The 14,317-nt window shown below is 38.3% G+C and overlaps 1 protein-coding gene across 3 annotated transcripts in view; it reads right to left on the bottom strand.

Annotated features, from left to right (window-relative positions):
* The window catches only part of Slc11a2 (solute carrier family 11 member 2), a 31,750-nt gene extending 17,729 nt beyond the window's left edge, over positions 1–14,021 (bottom strand). For 2 of the 3 annotated variants that reach the window (XM_005324950.5, XM_040280636.2), the window contains exons 1-4: positions 13,866–14,021; positions 3,032–3,103; positions 1,380–1,528; positions 732–857 (exon numbers count right to left, since the gene is read on the bottom strand). In XM_005324950.5, coding sequence (XP_005325007.3) covers positions 732–857; positions 1,380–1,528; positions 3,032–3,103; positions 13,866–13,992 — 474 coding nt within the window. In that variant the 5' untranslated portion in view covers positions 13,993–14,021. Of the gene's footprint in view, positions 1–731; positions 858–1,379; positions 1,529–3,031; positions 3,104–5,885; positions 5,975–13,865 lie in introns of those variants that run through there. The other variant, XM_013358468.4, reaches the window with a different exon arrangement.
* Positions 14,022–14,317: the final 296 nt, after the last annotated feature.

Here is a 14,317-nt window from a genome sequence, read left to right as displayed (position 1 = left end):
TTTGACTTCCCCAAACTAAACTACTTCCTATTGACTGCAAGCCTCAATGATAAGTAAATAGTCAATACAAAGGATAAGGATCATATATGCATAAGGATCATATATGGTCAAAAATGCATGAGAACTTCAACAAATCACTTTTTACTACAATACACAATTTATTAGAGAGAAGAATGATCAAAGATGATCAGTCACACAGCATGTTAGGTGGAAACTCACAACACTTCAGTTCACCACAACAGCAAAAGTAGGTGGCTACAAAATTACTGCAGAAGTACATAATTAATTTTATGTAGTTATAATTTAATATCACATCCTGATATTTCCTTGCATGTCCATCAACTGTAATTAGCAGCATGTATGAATTGTGTAAGTTCTAAATAAATTTAATTTTTTATAACAGATTTGTATATATTTCCCATCTGGTATTTTTATTTTTGTTTAGATAAAATAGTTTATCTACATTTATTTTATGCATTTATGACATACCTAACATTTTCTTCAATATTTCTAAGTTATTCAGTTCATCTCTTGAGTTTTTTCAAACGGTCAAAAATCTCAAAAAAGAGAATCCACATACAAATAGATCTATGCAGTTCAAACCCATGTGGTTCAAGGATCAACTGTATCTGCATGTAACCCTTGAAGCTGCTAGCCCACAGACAGGGTATAGGAAAGGATTTAGGGTATAGTTTTTGTTTAAAAGGGCAGGGGTAGATGTAGATGTTCACCTTAAATCCAGCCACTGCTCCAGACTGCAAATCGGATTCAATATTTCCTGGATCCAGATAGGCAATACTCATAAGAAAGCCAGGTCCCGTGAATGCCCAGAGTTTACGAAAGCTAAAACAAGAATACTATACAAGAGAAGAGAGGAGCTCAAACTGAGTGTCACCTCCAAACTACTGATTTAATTTATCTATTATTGAATTACATATGAATCATCAATATCAGCTTCACAAGAACAAAGCCTAAGGGTTAGATATTGAATGGGTCCAACTTTCACTTCATCTTATCCATCTCTTATTGACAAGCTGATCATTTGTCTAAGTGAGAGCCCTCGCCTTCCATGCTCTTTCCATCAGCATCTCATTCTAAAATCAGACTAATAAAATCAGTAGCTTTGGTTCCAAGCACTATCTAAACAGGATTAAGAGCCACATGTGGGGGCAGGGGAGCTCCCTAGTACCACTTAGCAACTAACTGTGTTTCAGGCCCTCATATTCCTTAATAATTTATTTATTCTAATTTAAAAATCTAGTCTTCAGAGATTGGCTACAAAAATTAGACCTGAACCTTTGAGCATATGTCATCTAGTAAATCTTTCACACACAAGCTTTCCCCAGACAATAATATGCTGGTTCAAATATGTCACCAACCTCCTCCTCAGGAATGGCAATCTTCTCATCAAAGTAGGTGGTGAATGGCTCCTCCGACTGCCCAGTAGACTGTGGAAGTGAGGAGTTACTATAGGCAGCATTGATGGCACCAAGACTGGCAGAGTCCCCATGGTCTCCAGAAGCACTGTCTGAATTAACATATTTGAGAAGAAATTAATTAAAATGAGCAAAATACACTAACAACTCATATTAAGTAATACTGAAATTCAATCTTTTTTCTTTTTCTTTTTCTTTTTGATGGTGCTATAATGCTGTATCTGACCCAGGGTCTTAAAATCTCTGGCATCTAAAATGAAATATTTTTAATACCTGAATATACAAGAGACTAATCTGATCTAGCTTGATAGATTTTTTTGTAGTTTATTATTACCTATATTTTAAAATAAACTTTTCTTTGACTAGGTAATACATTCACATGGTAAAAAACTAAAGTAATACAAAAAAGCCTTACATTATTCAATCCCCCTCAGCCTGCTCGTCCTGTCACTCAGCACTGGATCAGTTTTAACACTAATCTCTCAGTGGTTTTCCTACTCCATACTCCTACTTAGTAATTTTAGGATCATTTCATTTTCCCCTAAAAGCACTGACATCTAGGACTTGAAATATAACATTCCCAGACAAACCCCACTAATAACCTAAAATCCTAACATTTAAAAGAAAAAAAGTTGGTCAATCTACTGGAACATATCTACCTACCTCACTCAATTATTTGATAGGTCATACTCAAATAATCATTCTTGGACATTACACCTCTATCAGGTTTCTCAAAAAATATACAAGTTACAAAATCCTGCCACAGTTTAAGGTAAAATCTGATGCTGTGGGCAACCACCGAGTAGGAACACTTTGCATCCTGAATAAGGCGTACTGTGAAGAGCTGCTGGTCACGGGTTACCAGCACACTCAAGATAGCAGGGCCCATCTCTGCCTGATATCAGTGTTTCCTACAGACTTGCATTTCACAATTAATCCTAAGTGCAGAGAGGGTAAGTCCAGGAGAAAAGAGCCAACCCACCAGAAATATATAAAGTCTAGTTTGCCACAGACATGATATGACCATGTTGAACCACAAAGCTCTATTCTCTATGTTTCTAATAAATTCTTACAACCTTCAACTAGAAAACCAAGAGCTTTGTTTATATAGGAAGGTGATCCATCCACATCACTTAACTGGCTGAAGATATTTATAGAAAAGGAATGGAAATTCCAAAAGGGAAGTTCAGAATTACAAAGGATTGGTTAAAGCACTTGAGAAGCTCCAACAAAATACAGAATGAGGGACTCACTCTGTATTTTACTGTTCTTACATATCTAAAACATTAGAAAATATCATGAATGCCCAAAGCACTCCAAAGGTCATTATGCCAAGTCTGGGAACAGTGTTATCCTTGCAAGAATGCTACAGAAATCAAATGTGAAACAAAATGTAGTTCAACTCTGAATTGGAAATAAGATGAGGCAGGTCTCTGTAGTTATAAACCTACATTTCATATAGCCAAAGTCACTAGATGTGACTCCTGAATGGAGTTTGTTAGAACAGATAACAAGGAAAATATGGCAAATTTTAGGTTTTGACATAAGCCTAATTCTGAATAAAAATTGGATAACAACACAAAGCTCAAAGTTACCATCTGGCATCGTCTGTTCAGGACCTAGTACCATGGTGGACACCTGAGTACCCGTGTTCTTAGAATAGGATTCTGGAAAGGAAAAAAGGGAGGGAGAAGAATAAGCAAAAATGAAACAAGTTCAGAATCAGCATTTTGTTACTCTGTATGATTGAACCTTTTTTTTTCTCTCTTTCTTTTTTTAAGAAAAGAACATTCTTCTACTGAATTAAATCACCTTGAAAATAATTACAGCTTTCAGTATGAAAAATATTTACAAAAATAGAAAAGTCTTAATCATATTTTTGCTGGTAAGACTTTAAAATCAAATTGAAGCAAAAGTTATTTTACAGATTTAGGTAATCCTTTTAAATTGAGAGGCTGCTAGGCAATTACCCAATCTGTCTTTGCCTCCAAATGTCTAAAATCAGAATAATCTTCCCCAGTTTTACGAGATTTTTTTTTAATTTTAGTTGTCAATGGACCTTTATTTTATTTATTGATACATGGTGCTGAGAATTGAACCCAGTGCCTCACACATGCTAGGCAAGCATTCTGCCCCTGAGCTACAACCCCAGCCCAGTTTTATGAGTTTTTTAAGGACAGATTTATAATTGTTCTACCTAACAAGGTAAGCTCATGGTTTAATCTCCAGAGAAGGGCAAAAAAAGCACTACACAGGTACACTGGTAATAGAGAGCCTCTAATTACCCCAAGGAGAGATGTTAGCTATGATCCAGTCTCACTCCCAACCCTCTGACAACTGGGAAAGAAATGAATCATCCATGGTTTCTCCTGAGCTCTCAAGGAGAGGTGAGGTATCAGTAGAACTAGGCCTAGTCTGTGAGATGTCAGCCTTGTCTGGGTCCTATATAAGCAACCTGAAAGACTAGGGCTGGTAGTGAGGTGTCCCACATGCTCAGCATCCTTTTGGAGTAAACTGGCTACAAATCTACCACACATTCTCTAGTCAACCTCACCAATAAGGCTGATTTTTAAATTTCAATGCAGTTCTAAAATCTACTTCTTGGTTACTTCCAAGTTTAGAAAGGAAAAGACAAGGTGATATGTATTGATTATCTCTCCCATTAAATCCCAGCAGTAACTATCCCTTTAGCCATTTTTCATTGCTAAAATGTAATCTTTCTCCACTCTTGCTCCATATATTGCAATCCTCACTTTCTTGATTTTCTATCAACCAACAGATTCTATACCTATTTTATAGAATTCTAGCATTCAGAACTGAAGAGAGTTTTTAGGTCATCTGTCTTCTGGGGTACAAAACATACCACCACCTACTAATTTAGAAACATCATTTTTCCCCTCCATAGTCACTGATGTCAAGTATTAGATAACCTTAGACAACTCTGTTTTTCCTGTCAGATTTTAACCACCAAGTGGCTAAAAACTAGCCAAAGAGCCCAATAACACTGACTAAATATGCCCTTCAGTGAGTTGCAACAGTCCTCACCTAAATGGGATGTATACTTCTGACCACTCCCTTGGATTCCAATCAGCACAGCCCCTTGACACCCCCAGTCTTTTTATTTGTTTTACATGTAATTCAATAAGCCAGGTTATCAGGTTATCTTATACCACAATAAATCAGAAACCACAAATCAGATCTGAAATTATGACTCTTATAGGAAAAGGGGAACCTAGCACAATAAGGAATCAGAAAAATTTCAAAAGCACATCAATTAGCTTTTGGTATGAGAAAAAGCTCTTCCTTATACTTCAGTCAAGTCTGACAACATTCTTACAAATTCAATAACATCCAGAAATTATTAAATTGCATTGTAATAATGGTTGACAGCCTATTTTAAAAGGCAGGGACATGTGTAATACATTTTAGGAAGATTTCTATCCAAAGCAGGCTTTTAAAAGTTATCTTTAGAGGCTGGGATTGTGGCTCAGTGGTGGAGCACTCATCTAACTCGCATGGGACACTTGGATCAATCCTCAGTACCACATTTTAAAAAATGAAATAAAGATATTGTATCCACCTACAAAAAAAAAAAGTTATATTTAGCCAGGTATAGTGGGGTGACTTCAGAGTCTGACACAAGAGGATTACAATTTAGAGGACAGCCTCAGCAACTTAGAGACCCTGTCTCAAAATGAAAAATAATAAGGAAGAAATGTTTCATAATAAATTTCTAAATTATTCTAAATTATTAATGGGATTCTAAGTGATCATTTCTATACCAAGTACACACAGAGTCAATAAAACACAAGAAGTCTGGTCTTCTCTGAAACCTCAAGAACATACTATACCAAGAGAAAATATAGATTCTAGATTCCAATTTTCTCATTGCAGCTTTTAGTCAAAAAACTGTAAGCCCCACTGCTCACATATCTATAGAATAAAACTAGGGTAGGGAACAGAAAGCGTCAGTTATGATTGGTATGCTGCATAGAATTTTAAGTCCCTATGATAATTTATGACCCATGTGGTAACATTAAGTTAATATTAGGCAGTTTTGCTCTCCAGTACTGTAATACCATGTTGTTTCAGTCATTTCACTACCTTAAGGAAAAGATGGAGGCCACAAGCAACCCAAATGAACCAAGCAATACTTTAGTAATTATGATTAATCCTACTATAACATTCTAGTGTGCCCCCAACCATCAGGTGTCACCTTCTCTAAAATCCAGTACATTTCCTCCTATCAAAAAGTAACAATAGGGGCTGGAGTTGTAGCTCAGCAGCAGAGTGCTTGCCTTGTACATGGAGGCAATGGGTTCAATTCTCAGTACCATATATAACTAAGTAAATTAAATAAAGGTTCATCAACACCTGAAAAAAAATGGCAAAAAAATAAATAAATAACAATAGAGGGCTGGGGTTGTAGCTCAGCAGTAGAACACTCACTTGGCACATGCAAGGTGCTGGGTTCGATCCTCAGCATCACATAAAAATAAATAAATAAATAAATGTATTGTGTCCACCTTCAACTAAAAACAAACAAACAAACAAGTAACAATAGAAAACATAGCACTCATAGTTTCAATGAATTATGACTATTTTATCCCATTCATTATCATTAGTTATAAGACTGTTTTACAGGAATAAAAATGCTGATCAAATTATATTTTCTAAATTTCAAAAGCCTGCACATTCTTTGACTCAGCAATTCCACTCCTAAGAATAAATCTTAAAAGAAACACACACACGAGGGGGGGCTGAGGTTGTAGCTCAGTAGTAGAGTGCTTGCCTTGCCCATGTGAGACCCTGGGTTGGATCCTCAGCATTGCATAAAAATAAATAAGTGAAATAAAAGTATTGTGTTCAACCACAACTAATATATATATATATATATATATATATATATATATATATATATATATACACATAAATGAATGAATGAAACTCACGGAAATATGTGCAAAGACATTACTACATTTTTTATAGTGTCAAAATACTGGAAAACAAATCTGCATATTAGTAAAGAACTGGCTGAATAAACTGCACATTCATAGGACAGAATAACATGTAGCCATTATAAATAAGGCAAGTCTATATGTATTGATAAAGTAATCCCCAAGATATGCTGTCAAGTGAAAACATCAACTTATTAAACAGTATGCATCATTTACACAGAGAAAGATCTGGTATACCTTTGGACAAAATAATGGCTATCCCTAAGAAAAGGGAATGGGAGAGCAAAAACAAGGTCAAGTTAAGGGAAGACTGTTTACTGAAAACATGTTGTATAACTCTTTGGACTTAGGGAAAAAACTTTTACCAGGTACATTATTTATTATTATTATTTTTCAATGTGGTACTGGGGAATCAAAGTGCTCTACACTTACTAAACATATATGTTACCGCTGAGCTGGATCTCCAGCCCATTTTCAGTTTTTAAAAAATGGACTCACGAAGCTTCTCAGAGAAACCAACACTTTGGGGATATTCAGTTGCACTCTCTGATAACACTTGTGCAATGGGTAATCAGAGATCTGCAGCTGTGAGCTGACAGGCATTTATTGCCTTAAGCTTAACTAACCAATAGTTTCTCTTAGTGCTCAAATAGACAATAAAATTATGAAATTATGGTTTTGGAGTTTCACCTGAAAGCAAAGAACATATGCACTCTTCTCAGAGAAGCATTTCCTGGCTCCCTAATTTGGATTAAGTGGCCCCCTCTTCCCAGTTACACCAAGGTACCCACTGATTACCACTCTTACCATGTTGTCTTGAAAACATCTATTCCCTGGTAGTGTTCTTGCAATATTCCTGCAAGTTTGAAATTCTATGAAAACTAAAAAAATATATATTGGTGATAATACGTTCTAATACCTAATTATCAATAATTCTGTCTGTTCTTAGCATTTAAAAGAACTCTGGAAGAACAATTTGGACAATCCAAACCTGTTCTAAAAAAGCACATAAGAATGTCTGAAGTACTAATTATTCAAACATATACAACTTTTTGTTGTTGTTATTGTTACCAGGGACTGAACCCAAGGTACAATGAGCCACATCCCCTGCCCTTTATTTGTGAGACAGGATCTCACTAAATTGCTAGGAGCCTTGCTAAGTTTCTAAGGTAGTTTCATGCTTTACCACACAGGCTACAACTTTAAACTTTTCCCCTATTGTTAAAAAAAACTAAAAAAATAAATATTTTTTAAAAAATAGTTTGATTTTTAAATAATATGATTTATTTTAACATTCTCATAAAAAGAAAAAGACACTTAAAACCATTTCACTTGATTTTAGAGCTGAATCAGTCTTCCTAAAATTAATTGTAAGGTTAGGAAGGAATGTTTTGGAATATAGTCCTTTAAATAATCCACCCCTGCCTGCCTTTTTTTTTTTTTTTTAAACTGGGGATCGAACTCAGGGGTGCTCTACCGCTGAACCATACCTCCAGACTTTTTAAAAATTTTTCTTTGAGATAGGGTCTGGCAAAATTGCCCAACCTGGACTCCAACTTGCAATCTTGATTATCCTCCCAAGTGGCTGGGATTACAAGCATGTGCCACTGCACTCACCTATGTCCCCCTTTTTCCTCACTTCCCAAGTGCAACAAAATCAAAGGCAGCATTGAATAGGAAAAGAACTTTCATAGAGGCAAACAAAAAAAGTGTCTGCATGGCATTAACTAATTAAATAAATATGAACAGGGGTGTTCAAAGGCTAAGAAAGCAAAGTGCCCCGTCTGATGCTTTCCTCAGACCCTGTTCAGTGCCAGAGACATACTGGTGACAAAGGAGAAGCTGCCAGACATAAGATCAAGGCTTGAAAAAGTAATACTCAAGTGTTTATTAGAGAACAAGGAATTGTGATTTTTTTCCCAATTCATTTGTTCCCAAGAAAAGGAAAAGATTTCCTGATACTCCTAAAATTCTCTTTTCTCTAAAGGTCTACTTTCTTTCTTTTTTAATATTGGCTTTTTGTTGTAATTGGGCACAATACCTTTATTTTATTTATTTATTTTTATCTGGTGCTGAGGATCAAGCACTCTATCGCTGAACCACAACCTCAGCCCTAAAGATCTACTTTCAAGCCGAAGTACTTTGATAGTACTTTAGTGGTACTAAACCACAACTTTTTTTTTTTTTTTAGAATCATTATTTTTTATTGGTACCACTTAATGTGAAGAAAATGCACATTTTCCAAAAATATGGAAAAAACGTACTGTTTGCCTTGGGTACAAATGTTAGGTTTAAATTATTTTACTATGCATACTTTCTTTCATAACTTGACAGTGGTGATTTCCATTTTTTATTCCTTTGGTATCCATAATCTTATGAGAATCAAAAACATATACTTTGAGATCACTGGACAACTCCTCCTCCAACATCTAAAAAATGCACACGGAAGGTTATTGCTCTGGTAGCAAAAATAACAGGAAAGCTGTGGGAGAAAATTATGAGGATATTTAGGAGAGATGGGAAAGAGGTTCAAAAGGTGCTTTCTGCTAAACCACAACTTTAATCCAATACCTACGCTGTATGTTTTTCATAAAAGTATGCTCCTATCATCTGAATAATTGGGAATCAACAAAACTTTTTAAAATATTTAAGTGATTCAAACAGATCTAATTGTTTTCTGAACCTTTTGTTCAGAGATTACTTCTCTCTTTTTAAGCATGCTTTACCCTGAGCTACACACCCAGTACCAGCCTTTGTTGTAGTGACAGATTATTATTTCCCCTATTTTCTCATTCTGGATCAATGAAGAAAAATCATTTTCTGAGCCTTTCCATCATGGATATCCACCTGATGACTTCCAAAATGCCATCCATTCCCTCTGGAGGTGAGAAAAAATAAACAGCTTAGAAAATACAGGTGAACCTCCAAATTATTCTTGAGGATGTGATTTTTAAAATTTTTTTTTTAAACTAGAGTAGATTTACCTTATTTTTCTCTTATTAAAACAAATTTGAGGGCTGGGGTTTTAGCTCAGTGGTAGAGCATTTGCCTAGCTGGAATGCATGAGGTCCTGTGTTCAATCCCCCACACATACACAAATAATTTGATATAAAATGATAATGTGGAAAAAAAGAGAGGTTGGAGACTAATTATATGAAAGTCATGGCGAAATAAACAGAATGAAAAGCCCTTCTGGTAAGTATTTAAGAAAAAGACCTTATACAACACACTAATCCACTCTAATATTAGAATTTTTCTCTGTTTTCAACCAAAAGACACATCATACACCCAGTTCAAAAAAGACAAACAGTGCTGCATGAATCAGGACAGTGTCTGTCCTTGTCTCCCTCTCCTTTTCTTCCTCTGTATCACAGTGGCCATTAAGATACTAGCCACAGTAACAATCTTAAAACTGGAAATATCTTACTTGGCCTACCAGAGAACTGTAATTTCCACTCAACACTTAGTTTGCTGTTCTTAGCACCCGAGTCAGACTTTGAATCTATTTTGAGGTTGAAAACCAAACAAACAAAAAAACCTGACTTTAAAAATGTCTAAAGATTAAAAAAAAATGAGAGAATGAAAATGTTAAAAGGAGGAAAGAGGGAGTCAGATATGGGGGGAAAAGTATAATTGATAATGAAGCTGGCTGTCTGGGTGTCACAAGCGATAACAGTAAAGGGAAATGTGGCCAGGCTGTCAAGAAGTACTGATCTCTTAGGCATAATATCATTCATCAACCAGAGACTTCAAAATTGATGGGCGTGGTACCCACTAAATGGAACTCTTCATTTTCTCCCCTCAGTTTTCTTGAAGCTTAATCAGCTTCCAAACCTCCCTGACTACTCATCTGAAATTTTACCTTCAGGACTTATAGTTAGTTTTGATCCTCCCACTCTTTACCAGTGTGAATTTCTTGCAACTTCCTCCTAACCAGAACTGTACAACAGTTGTGTTTCCCTTTGGGGGACCAACCAGGACTCCTGGCCTGACACCTCTATCCTGGAACACAACTCCAAGCTCTGTGAACAACTTAAAACATCTCTCTCTAGCAGAAAAGAACGCCTTATTAAAAAATCTATACCTACTTCTTGCCTCAGGAAAAAATGTTTTGCCCTCATACTTGCTTAAGTAGCTTTCTATGGCAAATATGGAAAGTGATTATCATTGAATTATATACAACCCACTTATATTATGACAAATACTAGCTCAAATGCAGATTGACCCCTTACAAATTTTTTTCTTTTTAAATTTTTATACAGGGTCTAAGATGCTGATGCTGGCCTTGAACTTGTGATCCTCCTGCCTCAGTCACCTGAGTCCTGGGATTACAGGTATGTGCTATTAGACCTGGCTGACCCCTAAAAATTGTACATATTTTTCTCAACATCTTTTTTTTTTTTTTTTAAGCACTAGGGATTGAACCCACAGGTACTGGAATGCACTGAGCCACATCTCCAGCCCTTTTGTGTATTTTATTAAAAGACAGGATCTCACTGAGTTGTTTAAGGCCTCACTAAATTGCTGAGACTGGCTTTGAACTCACGAATGTCCTGCTTCAGCCTCCCAAGCAGCTGGAATTTCAGGTGTGGGGATTATAGACATGCGCCACTATGCCCAGCTCCTCAATATGTCTTGTCTTTTCTCATCTCTTTCCCTTCCCCTCTCCCCTGCACCTGTTTTGCAGTGCTAAGGACTGAACCCAGGGTCTTATGTGTGCCAGGTAAGCACTCTACCAGTAAGCTATGTAGCCAGCCCAACCATTCTTTTCTTAAAGCAAAGGAAAATAAATTTATGACAACACATACTACAAGATTCTCCAGCCTTGTACATGCTTCCTTCTGCTCTTTGAGCCTAATAAAATATTAATAGTTAACTTGTTGTCTTCTCCTTTCATTACCAAGGGGTTTTAACAAATACCCAAGTAATAAAGATGAGACCACAACAAACAAGATCCCCATACAACAGGACCTACCACTAATAAGCATAAGAACAAGAATCCTAATATCCTAATTTATGCTGTACTGAAAATATTGTTCCTTACACTAAAAAAAGTAAAGCATTCTGACCTTAAATTAGAAGTGGAAAAGGCCAGCCCTGTGGTCCATGCTGGTAATCTCAGCTACTCAGAAGGCTGAGGCAGGAGGATGGAAAGTTTGAGACCAGTCTTGGCAACTCAGTGAGACCCTGTCTCAAAATAAAAAATGGCCTGGGATATAACTCAGTGGTAGAGTGCCCTGGATTTATTTCCAATTACCATCAAAAAATAAAAACAGAAAAGAAGTTAGATGATATATATATTTTTTGTTATTCCTGGTCAATTGCTTTATATTCCATTCTGATGTCATTAATATAATATAATTTATAATAATAATAATGTGCTTTATAATACATACATATTGTTTTATTTTAGTCAGGATACCTGAAGGATTAAGGATTCTTCTTTGTTTCTCCAGGGGCCAATTAATGTTAATTATTCAATAAATGTTGCTAAATTATAAACAGAACTATAGCCTACCCAAACTCAGTGCTGAATATCAAACAGAAAAGGTACTACTTGGTGGATACCATTCTTTAACCTTCACTGAGACAAAAGTGAATCAATGCCACTTAGTAGCTCTATAGCTATAAGATAATACTGCTGAATTCCTAACAGTACTATAAGAATAGATCAAGTTTCCCTATTCCTTAATAAGAAATGCTGCCAGGCTGCTCAGAAATTCCCCTTCTGAGTCCCAAAGCTGTTCCAGGAACATGAGAAACCAAGTATGCTGCAATCATGGCCTTTCTGGTACTGTGTCCAAAATAAACTATCTGAGCAAAGACTGTGAATGAAATATTATCCAATGGGGGTATGGGGGGCAGACAGTCAATGAAGTTCAAAAATATCATTTAAAAATATAGTTACAATGGGATATGATTAAGTACAATGACAGTTTCCAATCTGTTTAATAAAACACCAAGTAGAAAGCCTCTAGTCACATAATTACACAACATAATTACACAACACACTTAGATCAGGGTTAATGATGTGCATGAAAAGAACAGGCCTAAGGGTGGGTTCACCGGCAATAGGCCTAGGTATTGTGAGTAAAGGATAAGAAATAAGATCAGAATTCTTTACTTTAGAATCTGCAGGGGTAAAGGGGACACATATAGATAATACTACTAACAAAAACTTCTATCCAGGGCTGGGGTTGTGGCTCAGAGGCAGAGTGCTAACCTAGTATTCTGAGGCACTGGGTTCGATCCTCAGCACCACATAAAAATAAAATGAAGATATTGTGTCCACCTATAACTAAAAAATAAATATTAAAAAACCCTCCTACCTGTAAAGTTCTATTCCAAGCACTATATTAAATAATTTCATTCTCATCAACAACCCGATATTGATATCATCAATTTCCATTTTAAGTATGTAGAACAAAAATACAGCTGGGCATGGTGGCACCACTTGTAATCCCAGCCACTAAGGAGGCTGAGGCAGGAGGATTGGGAGTTTGAGGCCACCTCAGCAATTTAGCAAGGCCCTAAGCAACTTAGTGAGACCCTGTATAAAAATTTAAAACTTGTTTAAAAGAGGTCTGGGGATGTGACTCAGTGGTTAAGCACCCCTGGATTTAATCCCCGGTACCAAAAAGAAAGAAACAAAAAGGAGGCTAAGCAATTTGTGCAAAGGTTTACATAGTCATGAACTGAAGCAAACTGGCCAAGCTACAGATGCCACAGAAATCAAGGTAAACATAACTTCCCCTGGTTTCACCAACATTCACTAAGATTATGAGCGACCGAATTTATAGAAACCCATCTCCTCCTTCCATGTGTGCTTTTGCTTTCCACTTCTAACAGATGTCACATTCCTTCACCCACAATACTCCTCCGAAAACAATGTATAATAAGAGAATTTCATCCTAGAACCAAGCTACACACAAACACGAACGGCCTGCACAGGCTCTTCTGGGGAAGGCGTTCCAGGGGTGCCAGCTGGACTCGTTAAAAGAGTTTTTGCTGCAGCGGAAGCCCCAGACAGCTGACCAGGCCCCGGTGTCCCGCGAACAAGGCAGCGGCGGGGGCGGCGGGAGACCTTCCCCTGAGCACATCGGCCTCTCCGGCGCGTTACGGCGGGTCAGCGCACCCTCCACCATGGGTCACGGTGCGCAGTCAGGTCCAGCCCAGGTTTGGGCCATTTGTCCTAGGTCACGGCGCGCAAGGGTCGAGGGCCCCAAGCCCTCCGGCGTTCGCTTCCCACCCCGCCCGCCCTCTTCTCGGTCTCCCTTTGAATAATGCGGTTCCATCCGCTCCACGGTCACTGCGCCGAGCGCCTCAGGCCCTCCCTCCCGCACCTCCCTTCGCGGTCCGGCACAAAGGCCCCTGAGCCTTCCCCAGCTGGCCCTCGAGGCGTCACACCCCCCTCCCCGCCTGCGGATAGCCGGGCGCCGTGACCCCTGACCTTGCCCACCCCTAGCCTTACCCGTTCTTCCACCACCTGACACGCCGCCCCAGCACCGGCGGCTCCATATCCCGGGAGCCACAGCCAAGAAGGCCAACCCCCTGCCCTCCTGCGATTGGTCGATAGGACCGCAGCTGCATATTCCCATTGGCCGGATTTCGGCGGCTGCCAGTGCGCGTGGCAAGCGGAGCCTGAACAGAGGCTCCGCCCACACCGAGCCGGGGCTGGGGGCGTGGCGGGAGAGGCTGGGTCAGGGGCGGAACCAGGGTGGGACGGGCTTGAAGCTGCCTGGTAAAAGCTGAATTCTGCGGAGCCACTGCTGACAGCTACCCAGATTCACGTCGAGGGGTGAACTTGTGATCTCTCAGCCCGAGGGAAGCCTGAGGTCAGATAAAATTCCTGTGCTCTCCGGGCGCGGGGGTGCATGCCTATAATCCCAGAGACTCTAGAAGCTGAGGCAGGAGAATCACCTG

Source organism: Ictidomys tridecemlineatus, chromosome 6, assembly GCF_052094955.1.
Source record: "Ictidomys tridecemlineatus isolate mIctTri1 chromosome 6, mIctTri1.hap1, whole genome shotgun sequence".
NCBI lineage: Eukaryota > Metazoa > Chordata > Mammalia > Rodentia > Sciuridae > Ictidomys > Ictidomys tridecemlineatus.
This window is presented reverse-complemented; position numbering and strand designations above follow the sequence as displayed.